This window comes from Taudactylus pleione, unplaced genomic scaffold, assembly GCF_031769625.1.
Source record: "Taudactylus pleione unplaced genomic scaffold, aTauple2 ptg000012l, whole genome shotgun sequence".
Classification (NCBI taxonomy): Eukaryota; Metazoa; Chordata; class Amphibia; order Anura; family Myobatrachidae; genus Taudactylus; species Taudactylus pleione.
In genome coordinates, this window is record NW_028284415.1 from 749663 (window position 1) to 767270 (window position 17608).

General features: G+C 45.8%; 1 protein-coding gene across 1 annotated transcript in view; it reads right to left on the minus strand.

Moving 5' to 3' along the window:
• Positions 1-17608, minus strand: part of PITPNC1 (phosphatidylinositol transfer protein cytoplasmic 1) — a 285340-nt gene that overhangs the window by 137540 nt on the left and 130192 nt on the right. Inside the window, exon 2 of the mRNA XM_088468531.1 lies at positions 3182-3284. Coding sequence (XP_088324657.1) covers positions 3182-3265 — 84 coding nt within the window. The 5' untranslated portion in view covers positions 3266-3284. The remainder of the gene's footprint in view (positions 1-3181; positions 3285-17608) is intronic.

Below are 17608 nucleotides of genomic sequence, written 5' to 3' on the forward strand. Positions count from 1 at the left end.
ATCGGATTGAGATCTGGGGAATTTGGAGGCTATGTGAACACCTCATGTTCATTAAGCCATTCCTGAACAATTTTTACAGTATTGCAGAGAACATAATCCTGCTGAAAGAGGCCACTGGCATCAAGGAACTCTGTTGTCATGGTGGGTGTACTTCGCTTGCTACAATGTTTCGGTAGGTAGTACAACCCTTCGAATGCCAGGACCCAAGGTTTCCCAGCAGAACTTTGGCTAGAGCATCAAACTGACTCCACCAACTTGCCTTCTTTCCAAAGTGCATCCTGGTGCCATTACTTCCCCAGGCAAACAATGCATCCACACCTAGCCATCCACATGATGTTAAAGAAAGCATGATTCATCAGACCAAGCCATCTTCTTCCATTGCTCCATGGTCCAATTCTGTTGCTCATGTGCCCACTGCAGGCGCTGTAGGTGGTGGTCAGGGTTCAACATGGACACTCTGGACCTCATTCAGAGTCGGTCGTAAGCGGCTGCTCGGTCGTACGCAACCAATGTTTCCAAACCACGCATCCGTACGGTTAGTTGTGCGCATGTGCGTACGAGACCTTGCGATCCAAAATGCTGTCGATCGTACGGCTTACGAGCAGAAAGTGGCTTCCGAGAGTTGATTGACATGAAAGGCCGTTTGTGGGTGTTGACGGGGGTGGTGGTCTAAAAACGCAGGCGTTCCTCACCGTTTTCAGGGCGTTTCAGGGGCGTACATAAATTTACTGCTACAACCGACATAGAAGGCCGGAAGTAGTAAAAAGTCACTCTGCGAGCAGGTTAGAGGCCTGTCTGATCGTACAGCTTGAGGTTGGGTATGTGCTCTCTCAAGCACAAATGTGCTCTCTCAGAGTACAATCGATACTATCGAATGTGACTGATGTTATGTTTGATGTTTATATTTTGTGCCACACAATGCAAGCAGCTAATAATAGTTTGTTATAGCTAATAACACTGCTAATTGGCTTGTAATTGATTCAGTTGCGCTAGCTTTAGCGAATAATAAGAATAAATAAATTTCATGGGGATGGCTTATTATATGCGTTTTTTTGTTAATTTTTTATGTAATTTGCACACAACACAAGCGGCCGCAACCAGCAGAAGAAAATTAACATACAGCGACTGACAACGATTGACTCGATCGCTAGCTGCTATCACTCATTAGCTAGAGGAGGTGCTTTGTTCATGTATGGGCGTCACTTTGGTTGCGATCGCCCGGCCGTGCGATTGTTTTTTTTCTGATTCTTGATCGTTAGGCGTACGACCGACTCTGAATGAGGTCCTCTATCTGGTCTGCGGCTATGCAGCCCCATATGCAGCAAGCTGCAATGTACTGTTACCTTATTCAGCAATTTGTGCTACAGTAGCTCTTTTGTTGGATAGGACCAGACAAGCTAGCCTTCACCTTGGGAGCCCATTACCCTGTTAACCAGTTGTCCTTCCTTGGACGACTTTTGGTAGGTACTAGCCACTGCATACTGGGACCACCCCAAAAGACCTGCCATATTTGGATATACTCTGACCAGTCATCTAACCCTTGTCAAAGTCGCTCAGATCCTTGCGCTTGCACATTTTTCCTGCTTCCAACACATCGACATCAAGAACTGATTGTTCACATGCTGCCTAATATGGGTTTGGTATGATATACTGATGTGTAGAATGCCGGCTGTCAGTAAACTGACAATGGCATCCCGATGGCTACAATCCCGCCAGGGGAATGGTAAGTAGTGTTTCCCTGTCCTATTTACCCCCTAACCCTCCTTTCCTGCACCCTAACACTAACCATCTCTACCCTGCACACTAATCCTCCCGGTAAGTGCCTAAACCTGACCCTCTCCCCTTAGTGCCAACCCTAACTCTCCAACCATAGTGCTGAACCCTAACCTCCCCCCGGTGATGCCTAACCCTAACCTGCCCTGTCTGGAGCCTAGCCCTAACTTCCCCCCTCCTGCAGCCTAAGTCTCCCCAGGCACCTAAACCTAACACCCCCCGTCCACCCCTCCGGTAAGTGCCTAACCCTAAACCTGACCCTAAAAAACCCCCTAAAAACTCGTCAACCATTTTTGTGTCGATCTGTCGACCATGTCGACCATTTGTACCTGTCGACCTTCTTACATGTTGACCTATAGTGTGTCAACCTTTTGTACATAAGGAACATCTTGTGAACATCCCATGTACTGGTTGTCCTCCTGTGACTTCTTATTGTAGGAACTTTGTCATTTTAGAACAATGGGTCCTGATTGGCTCTTTATGATCACATGAGATTACATTAAGACATTGGGCAGCCTACACCAACAATTATTACACATATTATCTATATAATAATTGTACAAGGTCTGTGTCCCGAGTCAGATCTGCAGTGGGAGCATTTCTGACATAGAACAGACACGTCCCCCCTTCACCCATTAATACTGTACCTCCTACTGCGGGGGATGGAGAGAAGGGCTGCCAGGAAAGTACGTCTGGGGTAAGTGTAGAGAGTTTAGAGGCAGCTCTTGATCTGGCGAATGCTGGGTCCAGTATGCTAGTTATACATAAAACAGGACGAAGTACAATACAGAGGGAAGACCATGGATTTGAAAATAATTTAGTGATCTTCTCTTAAGGGGATGTTTATTAAAAAATTAGACTTTTCCTCAGACTGTACTATTAAAGTAACTCGTGGATATTGCAAAACAGCAAGAGAGAAATATAAAACCCTGTCAGGATTTTATGTAGTAATATACAGTAATTTCACTGGTATCAGTCCCAAAGGTTTCCTACACTCACTGTCACTGGAGTTAGCCTGTCAGTATATTATATTCACAACAACAAAGCACTGTATTGTACCTAAAAGTACTTTTTCCATTCAAATACACACCAATATTGTGAACGATATTTATACCTTGACACGGAATAGTCAAAGTATTGATCATGCTCTTTCCTAGGACCAAGAAATCTATAAAATGCAGATGTTTCACTGACAGGATAAGAGTGATAGGAATCCCTGTGCTGAGTCTGCCCGAAACATTTGTATGCATCATGAGGACGGTCTGGATCCTTTCATGGAGAGTGGAACAGAGAACTGGGTGAAACCACTAACCACCACTAGTAAGCACACATTATACAATATATGGGCAAAATAGGTTAGGTGCTCAATACGAAGATGAAGATATGATGGGGGAGAATAAATAATTACATTTTGTGAGTAAAATAATCTATCCTGACTTTGAGTTTCTGCTAGGCAAATGTCAGCTGTCATCTCCAGATTGTACGGCCTCATTCATCTTGCACACGGTGTACTGCAGAGGCGATATGAACAAAATTGTGGTGACATTTTGTGCAATTCAAGATTGAGGAGGAACAGGGTTCTGTATTTCACAATTGTACATTTACATTTTCCAGTATATATGGTCTCCGGGTTGGGAACGGGATGCCGGTGCTCCGGAACCCAGCGGTCAGAATTTCGACACCGGCATCCTGACAGGGTTGGGATCCCGACATCTGTCAGTCGGTATCCTAACCCTCCCCCTCTCCCTCCCCCTCCCTCCCCAGTGCCTAACATTACCCCCCCCCAGTGCTTAAACCTAACCTCCCCCTCCCGGCACCCTAAAACTGACCCTCCCCCATTAGTGCCTAGCCCTAACCCTCCCCCTAGTGCTTAGCCCTAACCTTAACGCTGACCCTTCCCCTTCACTGTATTCCATGATCTCCTTATTGAGACGCAATAACGATGTGTAGTGTGTTTGGGGTAGGTCTGGAACCAATTCAGACAAATTTCCATTGAGCAAAACTTTCACAGCTAAATGCAGATCGAGGGGAGTTTTTCGCAGAACAGTATTAAAAAAGTTGCTCTCTTCTGCAGATACAACTAAATAATTGCTTTGATTATGTTTACTGTTATATTTTGCAAATGATATTGCCTGGACAAGCAGCACTTCTGCTTTCTGTGCACACTTAAGCTGGATACATACAGTGCGATCCAGTGAGCGATGTAACAATATATCGTGCATGTCGTCAAGGCCGGTCCTAGACATTGTGGAGCTCAGGGCGAAAGTTCCCAGTTGCGCCCCCCCCCCCCCCCAAAAAAAAAACAACAACAATTTCTTTTATTAGATGGTGTTCCTCTGCGCGTGCTGAAAGCGCGAGCGCTTCCAGAAAGGGGGCGTGTCCTTGCGGAGCACCCCCAATTCATCACACTGTGGGGCGTGCCCAGCACTTACGAAGGTGCTGGGCTTCCCTCAAGCTCTCTCCTCGTGGCGAATAATTACCATGTGCAGTAATGCACCTTACACAGTATGTCTTACACAGTAATGCCCTTTGTAACACGTTATGCCACATGTAGTAATGCCCTGTGTAACACGTTATGCCACATGTAGTAATGCCCTGTATATCACATTATGCCACATGCAGTGATGCCCTTTATAACACATTATGCCACACACAGTAATGGCCTTTATAACACATTATGCCACATGCAGTAATGCCCTGTATAACACATTATGCCACACGCAGTAATAACCTGTATAACACATTATACCACATGCAGAAATGCCCTGTATAATACATTATGCCACACGCAGTAATGTCCAGTATAATACATTGTGCCACACACCGTAATTCCCTATATAATACATTATCCCCAATTCGAATTACGCCACACAGAAGTCCCTTATTCATGTTATGACACACAGTGGTGCCCCTTTTACACAATGCCCAAATTAGTGCCCCTTATACACAAGGCCCACAGTAGTATTGCCCCTAATACAATGCCCACAGTAGTAGTGCCCCTTACACAATGGGGTCATTAGTAGTGCCCTCATTAGTAGTGCCCGCAGTGGTAATGCCCACAGTGTTAATGCCTCCACTGGTAATGTCCCATATAGTATTCCCCCCCTATAGATGTGCCTCCAGTAGTAAGGCCCCCTGTTGTAATGCCCCCAGTAGTAATTTCCCCCTATAGCCATGCCCCCAGTAGTAATGCCCCCCTATAGCCATGCACCCAGTAGTAATGCCCCCTATAGTAATTTCCCTCAGTAGAAATGCCCCTTATAGCCATGCCCCCAGTAGTAATGCCCCCTATAGCCATTTCCCTCAGTAGTAATGCCCCCCTATAGCCATGCCCCCAGTAGTAATGCCCCCTATAGCCATTTCCCTCAGTAGTAATGCCCCCTATAGCCATGCCCCCAGTAGTAATGCCCCCTATAGCCATGACCCCAGTAGTAATGCCCCCCCTATAGATGTGCCTCCAGTAGTAATGCCCCCTGTTGTAATGCCCCCAGTAGTAATGTCCCCCTACAGCCATGCCCCCAGTAGTAATGCCCCCCTATAGCCATGCCCCCAGTGCTGGTGCTGAAAAAAACAAAAAAACAATTAAAATACAAAAACAATACTTACCTTAAGCCCCGCTCCTGCGTCCGCTGCTGTCCGGTCCGACCGCGGCTCCACCACGTATCTATGAGAGAGACGTCATTACGTCATGATGTCCCTCCCATAGTGCTCTCTGCCGGAAGCCGGAGCTCACTCCTGAGCTCTGGCTTTCGCCTGCAGCTGCAGGGAGGGAGCTGGGTGCCTGTTGATAACAAATATCAGCTGGCGCCCGGCAAATGCAGCCACCCTGTGGCGGCGGCTAGCGGGAGGGGGGAGCGGCGCTGGTTTTTTTAAGAGATTTTTTTTTTGCCTCCCGGGGACTCAGTGGCGCCCTCTAGGGGCCGGCACTCCGGGCGACGGTCCTGTTAGCCCGCCCCAAGAACCGCCACTGTATGTCGTACACAATGCATCCACCGTACGACAGATGCTGCATGTAACATCATTGCGTCGTTCATTGCAGCCAGAACCAGTGCCAGGTATCTATGCGGGGTTCCAGTCAATAGATAGACAATAAAAAGGTTGACAATGTCAAAGAATAACCCAGATCGAAGGTGCTGTGTAAACGGTGTCTGACCTGGGATGGAACCAGATAGATACAAATGAATGTTCCAAGGACCTTTAAGTGGGCATGTTTATTACAATTAGGGGTGTGCACCGGCCACTTTTCGTGTTTTGTGTTTTGGTTTTGGATCTGGATCTTTCTAAGTGTTTTGGATCTGGATTGGTTTTGCCAAAACCACCCTTCCGTGTTTTGGGTTCTGGGTTTTGTGTTTTGGATCTGTATTTTTTTTAAAAAAAAAGCATAAAAACAGCTAAAATCACAGAATTTGTGTGTTTTTCTGCTCCTATGCTATTATTAACCTCAATAACCTTAATTTCCACTAATTTCCAGTCTATTCTGAACACCTCACACCTCACAATAGTGTTTTTATGTCCAAAAGGTTGCACCGAGGTAGCTGGATTAGTATGCTAAGCGACACGAGTGGGCGGCACAAACACGTGGCCCATCTAGGAGTGACACTGCAGTGGCAGACAGGATGGCAGTTTGAAAAACTAGGCCCCAAACAGTACATAATGCAAAGACAAAAAAGAGGTGCAAGATGGAATTGTCCTCCCACCCACCCTTATGTTGTATAAACAGGACATGCACACTTTAACAAACCAATCATTTCAGCGCCAGGGTCTGCCACACGACTGTGGCTGAAATGATTGGTTCGTTTGGGCCCCCACAAAACAAGCTGGCAATTAATCTGTCCCTGCACAAACTGGCTCTACGGAGGCAAGATGTCGTCCTCATCCTCCGATTCCTCACTCTCTTCAGTGTTGTGTACATCCTCATCCTCAGAGTATTAATTCGTCCCCGCTGGAATCCACAACCACAGGTCCCTCTGTACGTTCTGGAGGCTGGTCTCCCTGGAAGAGCTGATAATTAATTTTCTGAACATCATCTTCTCCACATTTTGTGGAAGCAACCTCCTACGCCTTTTGCTGACAAGGTTCCCGGCTGCACTAAACACTCTTTCGGAGTACTGGAGGGGGGGCAACTCAGGTAAAATAGAGCCAGTTTGTACAGGGACCTCCAAATTGCTTCTTTTTCCTGCCAGTACAGGTACGGACTGTCTGACATGCCTACTTGGATGCTGTCACCGATGTAATCCTTTAACAGACAGACGCACGCTTGTCGCTGCTGCTTTAAGGATGCAGGTGCGGCTACAGCCCACACATTTCACAAAGACAGAAAAAAAACTAAGAATTTTTTTATTGTTTGTGGAGCGCACTTTGAGGGTTTCACCACCCTTTAACAGACAGACACACGCTTGTCGCTGCTGCTTTAAGGATGCAGGTGCGGCTACAGCCCACACATTTCACAAAGACAGAAAAAAATAAGAATTTTTTAATTGTTTGTGGAGCGCACTTTGAGGGTTACACCACCCTTTAACAGACAGATGCACGCTTGTCGCTGCTGCTTTGAGGATGCAAGTGCGGCTACAGCCCACACAATTCACAAAGACAGAAAAAAAAAGAATTTTTTAATTGTTTGTGGAGCGCACTTTGAGGGTTACACCACCCTTTAACAGACAGACGCACGCTTGTCGCTGCTGCTTTGAGGATGCAAGTGCGGCTACAGCCCACACAATTCACAAAGACAGAAAAAAAAAGAATTTTTTAATTGTTTGTGGAGCGCACTTTGAGGGTTACACTACCCTTTAACAGACAGACGCACGCTTGTCGCTGCTGCTTTGAGGATGCAGGTGGAATCTAGACGGGATTTGGAACCGGGGACACACTACCTCCATCAATTGTCTAAATCCCACTGCACTAATGGCGGATACCGGACCCACGTCTAACACCAACATAGCAGTCAAGGCCTCAGTTATACGTTTTGCTTCAGGATGACTGCTGTCGTACTTCATCCTCATCGCAAGGGACTGTTGGAGGGTCAATTGTTTAGGAAAAGTGGTGGTGTTCCTACTTCCTCTCTGGGATGATGAACAACTCCCAGCAGCAGCAACAATACTAGGAGGAAGTGGTTCTTGATCTTTCCCTATTTTATTTTTATCGGAGAAAGTTTGGTCCTCCATTTATGTTATATTGATATATACGTGCGGCTAAAGCGCACACAAAAACAGAAAATATTTTTTTATTTTTGCTGGAGAGTAGTGCACTTTGTGGGTTACACCACCCTTTAAGAAATGAGCCAGCCGGCTCTTTACTTATGGGACACAGGCGCACGCTTGGCGCTGCTCCTTTGTTGATGCACGTGCAGCCACAGTGCACACAATTCACAAACACAGAAAATATTTTTTTTTTTGGTTTGGACTGGAGTGTACTTTGGGGGTTACAGCACCCTTTAACGGTCAAGCCAGCCGGCCCTTTACTTATGACACAGGCGCACGCTTGGCACTACTTTGTTGATGCACGTGCGGCTACTGCGCACACAATTCACAAACACAGAAAATATTTTTTTATTTGGTTTGGAGTGTACTTTGGGGATTACAGCACCCTTTAACGGTCAAGCCAGCCGGCCCTTTACTTATGACACAGGCGCACGCTTGGCACTACTTTGTTGATGCACGTGCGGCTACTGTGCACACAATTCACAAACACAGAAAAAATATTATTTTTTTTAGCACTTGGAGGGAGCACCCATGATGGACAGAGCACCCCCTGGACAACACTACAGCACCCCTTTAGGACTGGGACACTGCACAGGACTTTGGAGTGGACACAGCCCCTATGGAGAACTGACTGCACAACACAGTCCAGCCAGCCCCTATGGACTTTGAAGTAGTGGACACAGCCCCTATTAACAACAGCAGCACAGCACAACACAGCCAGCCCCTATGGACTTTGAAGTAGTGGACAACAGCAGCACAGCACAACACTACTCTGCACTACACTACACTACACTACACTACACAGCCCAGCCAGCCCCAACTGCCACCCTCCCTCTTCACTGTCCACAGCCGAGTGAGAAAATGGCGCCGACGCGGGTACCTTATATAGGATCCAAAACCCGCGAGACCCGGAAGGCGGGATGATGACGTTTTGCCTCGATTTCAGATCCGAGTCAGGCGGGAAAAGTCGAGCCTGACTCGGATCGGCCTCGGATCGGGGGGGCTCGGGGGGGGTTCGGATTTCAGAAATCCGAACCCGCTCACCCCTAATTACAATACAATAGGACAGTGTTTCCTAACTCCAGTCCTCAGGAAGCACTAACAGTGCATGTTTTCCAGGTCTTCTTAAAGATCCACAAGTGACATAATCAGTATTTCAGTATTTATTTATTACCAGTTATTTATATAGAGCACACATATTCCACAGCGTTTTGCATAGAATATTTAGTCATTCGCATCAGTCCCTGCCCCAGAACTAATTTTCTGCAAAAAAAAATTTAAAAAAGGACGCTCGACACTGGCAAAGTTGCTCGGGACCTGGTGGCTCATTCACACAAGGCATATCGCACTGCATTGCATATTGAGGCTCAATGAGCAAGGACACATCTGTAATTAGTACGTCAGTCAATTTGATTTAATCATCTGGCTTCAAGAATATCCTTAAAACCTGGATTGTAATGGCAGAGTTTGGGAACCTCTGCAGTAGGCTATGCTATTCCCTGGGCTACAATGATAGCATCCATTTTTCTTTTGCAACTATCGGAATGCCTGTTAAATGTGCCTCTACTATTTGATTTTTCACAGAGAATAAAGGTATGACCAATCCTGCATGTTCTGAATGCTAGGAGAATGTTATCACAGGGATTTCTAATACCCCTTTTACACCGGAGCTAAAACCCGGGTTTTTGAAGGGTTAACCCGGGCAGCTCCCTGGTGTAAAAGGGCAGAGGGTTGGATCGCCGGGTCGAGTGACCCGGCAATCCAACCCAGGTAACTAGCGGGTTTAACACGGGCATAGCCCGTGAAACCTGCTATGGGAACGGCGCACTCCGGGTCACGATGACCTGGAGTGCGCTGCTAGCCGGCCGATTGGTCTGGCTTCAGTGGCGCTTGGAGATGACGTCATCTCCAAGCGTCCACTTTCACTCCGCAAAAGCCGGGTCTATGCAGACCCGACTGCGGTGTGAGCGGCGCTGACTCGGGAATATCCGGAGTCAGCGCCGGCAAAAATCCGGGTCTGATCCGGATAGGAACTTTGGGCCTGATTCAGAGCCACTCGTAAGCGGCAGCTCGTTCGCTCCGAGCGATGTTTGCCTAACTGCGCATGCGTACGGATCGTTATACGCATGCGCGAACCAGTCAGTGCGGCCGAAATTCATGTGCTCGCAAAATAGCGAATGCCTGATAATTTGAGTGACAGGATGAGGCGTATGTGGGTGGTAACAGGGGAAGGTGCTTGAAAACGGGGAGTGGAGATCCGATTGCAGGCGTGCTTAAAGGTCAAAACGGGCGTTTTACTGGTGTGCATATTTAAAACAGCAGCGTCATTGACCACGTCACTGGGTTATTTTAGAGCCAGAACTGCTCGCAAAATTGTGGTAGCAAAAACCAACCACAAGAATAGCGAGCAGCTCATACCCTGTTCGATGTACTCGATGAATCTAATAAATAGCGGACATGACGTAGGATGCGAGCGGCCAGGGGGTGTAGTTTCACAAAAAACGAACGCAAGTTTTGTTCGCTCGTTCAGACCTAGAGGCGTGAACAGACCGCAAACAGCGAACGTTTCATTTGAATAGCCACCCCTATTTTCTGGACGAGCGAGCGCAAATAGCGACCGGCTCTGAATCAGGCCCTTTGTTCCAACTCCGGGTCAGACCCGGAATTTAGGTGGAAAAGGGGTATAACTAGCAACCTCATTAACAGTGAGAAGCTAGTGACACTCCTGAAGGTGACGAGGAGGAGAGATGGCAAACAGCAGACAAAAAAGTGGTTTTAATTAACAAACCTATTTCAAAATCAACAGAGCCACGTCTCAGTTCCAAGTGTCATTTGCATTTGGCGTGCAGTTGTGTGTGGGATTTCTCTCTCTCGAGTCTGTTACAAATCAAATAGTGTCTGATTGAGTCTGAACAGCGCTGCTGCAATGGTGAATGAGGGCTTCACTCTAATGACTTTCAGCTCGCACATAATTAAAGCCTCTTGTTCGTGACTAAAAAAAAAACCTTCAGTAATATTTGGAGAGGTTATTTTTAATTTAATCCTTGGTCATTAATTAGAGATTTTTTCTCTGTAAAGCCACATAGTATTCATATTTTGCACACATTGGCTGGAAGAAATTCATACACATTGTTTCCAATAAACCTACATTATTTCAAGATCACATGAGCCACAATAGCATAACCACTTATAGACAGCAATAATTAAGTGTGGGGACCATTAAATTGTCTATGCAAAGTCCTATTGTCTCAGCAAATCCTTTCGGAGAAAGGGGTTCCTAGAACGGGTTAACAAGTACTATTGGTAGGGTTGTTCCTAGATTACTGAGCGTCATGGTAAAGATAGGCATCATTCATAGGGGAAGATGTACTAAGCCTTGGAGAGTGATAAAGTGGAGATAGATAAAGTACCAACCAATCAGCTCCTAACTGTCTTTTTTTCAAACAGCCTGTAAACTGACAATTAGGAGCTGATTGGTTGGTACTTTATCACTCTCCACAGCTTAGTACATCTCCCCCATAAATGTTAAAGTAACAGCCCTGTGCTGTAACCCTTATCTTAAGTTTAGACCTAACAATAATACTGTGTTGTAGTTCACTTTCTATGTTTTACACCATTATTCCTTATACCTGAGATAACATTTTCAACTTAATACAAAAATGGATTATGTATACTGGAATACTGTGACATTACAACTTCACTGAAAACAGTGCAGAAAATATACACTTCCGCAGACCAGGCATAAACAGTTGCTTTAAATAACAGTATTATTTCATTCATCCTTGACTTTATTTATTAGCATTTGCTTTTATCTCAATATCGATGCCATTTGTTCTTTTACCGGTCTTGGTCTTCACAAACAACATTTTGACCCTTCCAATAATAGCATATAAAAGTACAGTCGTTTTTTATAGCAAAATCAATATATGTTAAATACTTTGAAAATCCAAAAATCCCCCCCTAAGTAAAGGCCCCCATACATCAGAGATTGATTGCAGCAATCGTGCAATTTGCAATCGATTGTGTATAAAAATCTTTCCCTTTTTCAATCAATTGCAGAATGGCCACAATCGATTGAAAAAGGGAAAGATTTTTATACACAATCGATTTCAAATTGCACGATGGCTGCAATCAATCTCTGATGTATGGGGGCCTTAACTGCATAGTGCTGCATACACACGTAAAGATTTTCTGTCCAGCCATCCAACTAGTTGATTGGATGGAATGAAAATCTGGTAACGTATGGGAGTAACTGATGATCAGCAATTTGCTCCCAAATGCCGGAAAATGGACAAAAACTGTTGTTTGAACAAATTGTTTAGATCTAACATTTAACAAACTTATCTGACGACAATTTTCATCTGTTTTCTGGCATTTAGGAGCAAATCGCTGATCATCAGTTACTCCCATACGTTACCAGATTTTCATTCCAACCAATCAACTAGTTGGATGGTTGGACAGAAAATCTTTAGGTATGGTAACGACTAAAGCTGCATACACACACAACGAATTTGTTACCAACGATTTTAAGAACGATTTTCTCTCAGATTGTCTGTCAGATTTTTTAAAGTGTAATGAACGATTTTTATGAACTACAAACGATTTTTGCATATTCCCTTAATGAAAATCGTTCAGTTGGCAAGTCTGACTGAACTACAAACTACAAACGTGAACGTGCATGAACGATAATCGTTCATCGTTTGACTCAGAAAGTGAACGATTTTTTCAAACGATTATCGTTAAACGATATTGTTTAACAATAATCGTTGAAAAAATCATTGTGTGTATGCAGCTTGAGTGCCTTATTCATTACAGATTTCAACTGCGATAGTATTTTAATTCAATGGGATCGCTAAGTCGCAGCACTACATTAGGACGCCCAGTTTACCTTACACACATCCGTAATGTTTAGCAAGATGGTAAAAACATCGGTACAATCGAGTACCATCGCAGCCTCAGGCACACTTGCACAAGCTCTGCAAACGAAGTGCACCCCATCATGGCAATGGTATTCCCTGATAGCAGTGTCATCTTTCAACAGGATAATGTGCTCTGCCACACTGCAAAAATTGTTCAGGAATGGTTTGAGGAACATGACAAAGAGTTCAAGGTGTTGTCTTGACCTTCAAATATCCCAGATCGCAGTCCGATCGAGCAACTGTGGGATGTGCGGGAGAATCAAGTCTGAGCCATGGAAGCCCCATCTCACAATTTAAGGCCCCCATACACTGTCCGATGGATTGCTGGGTCCTGCGATGGGATTGGAAACACTGATCCACCGGTCAAAAATGCCGACCGGCAGCAATCAATGTTCCGCGGTCCATCAGAGGTTTGGTGAAATGCTCCATGTTACATTTCACTGATTTACATATCAGGATCAGATTTGATCGTGATAGGCAAAGCTGTAATTGTGCGTGAGGGGCCAATGTTACTCAATGTTCCTGATGTATACGCAAGTCTGCAAGGTATTAGAAATGTGCGATAGTGGTAGTGGGCGGTAGAGGGCGTCTCTATGCTGGCTGTGCGAAAGTTTTGCGATTACATTCATTAGCATATTTTCGCAGCAGATCTGTGTGCGTAATCACAGCCGCAAATATTCCATGAAAAACACATGACATTCGAATAGCAGCTGAGATTAAAATGTATTCCAGCCTAAAAAAGTTTTTTATATTTGGGTTTTCAGGTCATCAGATGATTCTGTGCTGAACACCCAAGACACAAGCTCCACAGGAATTCCAAAAACAAAGCTCTGCATTGTGTTATTGGTGGGAAGCCGGTGCTAGAGTTTTTCTCCCATGCAGAATACGGTAATGACATCAGAGTAATGTAATGTGTGCTTTATATCTCTAATACACTGCACACTGCAACTATACTCTAGAATTTATTTCAGAATAATATTAACCAGATGAAAAAGGAAAATCCCAATAAATATAAACTATAATCTATAGATGACTACATTGCACCAGTAATTAATTATTGTATTGACAAATACAATTTCCACAGAACCCAGCCACTAGCCAAAATGGTGTTGATCCAGTGATTGCAATATGTGCAAGATATTTTTGTTAATTAGGTTACTGCAAGTCTGTCATTCACATTCTGTACAACCCCACATTCATTTATATTACGGTGTGGAATGAAAACTGTTACATGAAATAATTAATTCTCTAATGGGCCGAGAAATGTAACATGCCTCGCTGACAGAATCTGACCTTAACTGGTCCCAGTCTTAACCTAATAACACCACATGGAACGATACAGCAGACTAATTGACAGTCATCTTCTCAGCTGTATTTGTGGACTAAAAATTAGGTAATAAGAAAATAATGTGGAATGGATTTCCACAGAATGGTAAAGCAAGTGCAGAACTTGAAAATCGGAATGTTGGCCTGCTCTGTTGCTAAACGATTCTCATGAAATTTGGCAGCAGCTTTGCTTATTTTGTTTCCAGAGTAATTCAAGACAGGCAATGTCCACCCTGCATAAAGGACCATTACATACCAATATTGATATTTTCAGATATGAACCATAAATGGAAAATACGTTGTTCAGTGTTAAGCCCCGTACACACCAGTGACGAGCGGTGAGGTAAATGGCTGGGGAGGCACTGGCTAGTACCAGAGCCAGATTTACAATCCCGACAGCCGGCTCCCCGACTGCTTAATCCTGGTGAGGGTTAATTGACAGGCGCCGAAATCTAGACGCCTGTCATTTTACCGACGCCGGGAGACCGGCGCCCGTCATCCCGATGGAAGGGACGCCGGGCACTGAGCACGGATAGCCGCGGGGAGGGTGGGGGGGGGCAGGTTAGGTTTAGGGTTCCCGGGGGGGACTTAGGGTTAGGCACCCCCCTGGGAGGTTAGGTAATGGCTAGGGGAAGGGTGGGTTAGTGTTAGGTACCCCCGGGGAGAGGTTAGGGTTAGGCACCCCCCGGGGGACTTGGGTTTAGGCGGCAGGGAAGGGGGGGTTAGGTTTAGGTACTTAGAGGGGGCATTAGGGTTAGGCACTGGGGGGGAAGGTTAGGGTTAGGCACCCCTAAGGGAGGGTTAGGGGGTAGAATTAGGTTAGACAATACTTACCTTGGACGATCGGGATTTCCTCCTCTGCCGGGATGCCGCTGTCGGAAGGGGGGGGGGAGCATTTGGCAGATTGAGCTGCATGTACAGATGACTGGGGACATCGTTAACGACCCGCGGGAGCGTGCATCGTTCGTCGTTCAGTTCATATACACTGGACGATATATTTTTCAACGATTATCGTTCATAAAATCGTCCAGTGTGTACGGGACTTAAGGCAGGTTTTTCCATTGTACCTCTGTAGTTTCCCATTGCATACAGTCCATACTAGACTACTCTTCCGGGCTGGCCGGGACCTCCCAAAAAACAAGGTGCTGCTTCCGGGCCCCTTGCAAGAGTAGGCAAGTCTCCCGCAATGGCTTCCGCCCCCCCGTGCCCGCACCCGGCAGCAACCACTTAGTGAGCTAAAGTGGGCGGTCCGGGGGGGCGATGATGCGATTCGCACTGAATTGCGTCATCGTAGCCCCACCCCCTGCGTTACAATGCCGGCAAAATTAACATTGTAAAGCGGGGACGGGGCCACGAGATCACGCTGGCATGCCCCCGCACTGCCCACTTAAACCGCCCCCACGGCCACTGCTGCACCGATTTGGCTGCCCCCTCCCGGAGGTACCATTTGTGATTTAAATCAATGGGAAAACACACACCGTAGAGAATAAAAAAACATTGCAACACTCGCTGTCATCGATTTCAAAGAACTATTTGATCTCTGCCATCGATGGTAAAACAATCGATCAGTGGCAAACCATCAAAGGTTTATAACCATCGATGGTCAATGGCCATCCCTACATCACGCATATTTAGGGCAGTGTAGGGATGGCCATCGGTGTGGTTACCATTGATAGCAATTTAGCAAGTGGCCATCGATGGTAACCAACTATGCAATGGATGACCATCGATGATTTAATATATCTGAATATATATACAGTCGAGTCACATTATTATGACCACCAGCTAAAAGCCAGAGTAACCACTGTGTGCAGCACGGACAGCAGCTAGACGGGGATGTAGTTTGGAAGCCGACGGTCTAAATGCTGACCGCTGGCTTCCAGACTTTCTAATCCCGGTGTGGTACTAGTCGAAAACTCGACGCCTGTCATTTACCAGACGCCGGAAGACTAACGCCCGGCATACCGAACGGTTATAGGTTTAGGGCTCCCAGGGAAATTTAGGGTTAGGCACCCCCCCGGAGGGTTAGGTTTAGGCTAGGGGAAGGGGAGGTTAGGGTTAGGCACCCCTGGGGGGAGGTTAGGGTTAGGCATCCCCCCAGGGGACTTAGGTTTAGGCAGCGGGGAAGGGGGGGTTAGGTTTAGGCACTTAGAGGGGAGATTAGGGTTAGGCACTTGTGGGGGTGGTAAGGGTTAGGCACCCCTAAGGGAGGGTTAGGGGGTACAATACTTACCTTAGGGACGATCTGGATTTTCACCCCTGCCGGGCTGCCGCTGTCTGGATTTGAACCTCTGGCCATGCGTCCGGCGGTAATACCTACTACACCCTCAAGACGGACTGGGAGTGACTCAATAAGGTGCTGGTAGGTTGGCACAAGTATCTGGAGCCATGTTGACTGCAGTGCATCCCACAGCTGCTGGAGGGTGCGTGGTGGAGTATCCATAGAGCGAACACAACAATCAAGGTGGTCTCACAGATGCTCAATTGGGTTCAAGTTTCTAGCCGTGTGACATGTCGCGTTGTCCTGCTGGAAGATCCCATCCGCCTCAGGGAAGACAATCAGCATGTATGGGTGTACGTGCTCTGCAAGGATGGATTCAAAACCATATCGGTGGAGGGTGCCTTCCATATGGATGAGTGGGCCCAGGGAATGTATGAATATATAGTGACTGACAGTGACTGTCCACAAACTGACCAATTACCCTTGGGTTTACAAGGACTGCAGCACTGCATGCCATAAACAGGATATGTTGCTGTTATTTTAGTTTCTCTATCAGGTAACTTATACATGAATAATTCAGAGTTTTACTATACATTAGAAATGCATTGAGAAAATGATAGGAGGATTACAGGGAAATGTGTGAGAGCTCCTCACAACACACAGATGTTCCATAACTGCCTGAAAGCAAATCTCAAGTCCCAGACCAGACAGAGAGGGTGAGTTACCAAAACTGATGATAATACAAACACAGCCTAATAAATATTTACTAAGTGTAATTATCCAGTGTGATGCTCAATGCAGTGGCAGATCAATGCTGTGTGCTCTGTCTTCTCTCACTCTTCCCACACCTCTCCCCTTATACACACATTCTGTCCTGCCCTACACTATAGTTTTACCAATTTCTCTATATGTGCCCACTTCCCCCCATACCCAAAGTCCATAACTACCGACCACTCTCCCTTCTCTTTATAGTATATATTCTCCAGCACTCTCTTTTTTTTAATTCTTTACCATTTTTCCAATTCTCTACTGCAGTGTTTCCCAACCTCGGTCCTCAAGGCACACTAACAGTCCTGGTTTTAGTAATATCCATGCTTGTGCACAGATAGTTGCATCAAAATAACTGAGGTACTAATTAAGACACCAATGCTCAAGTATGGTATCCTTATAAC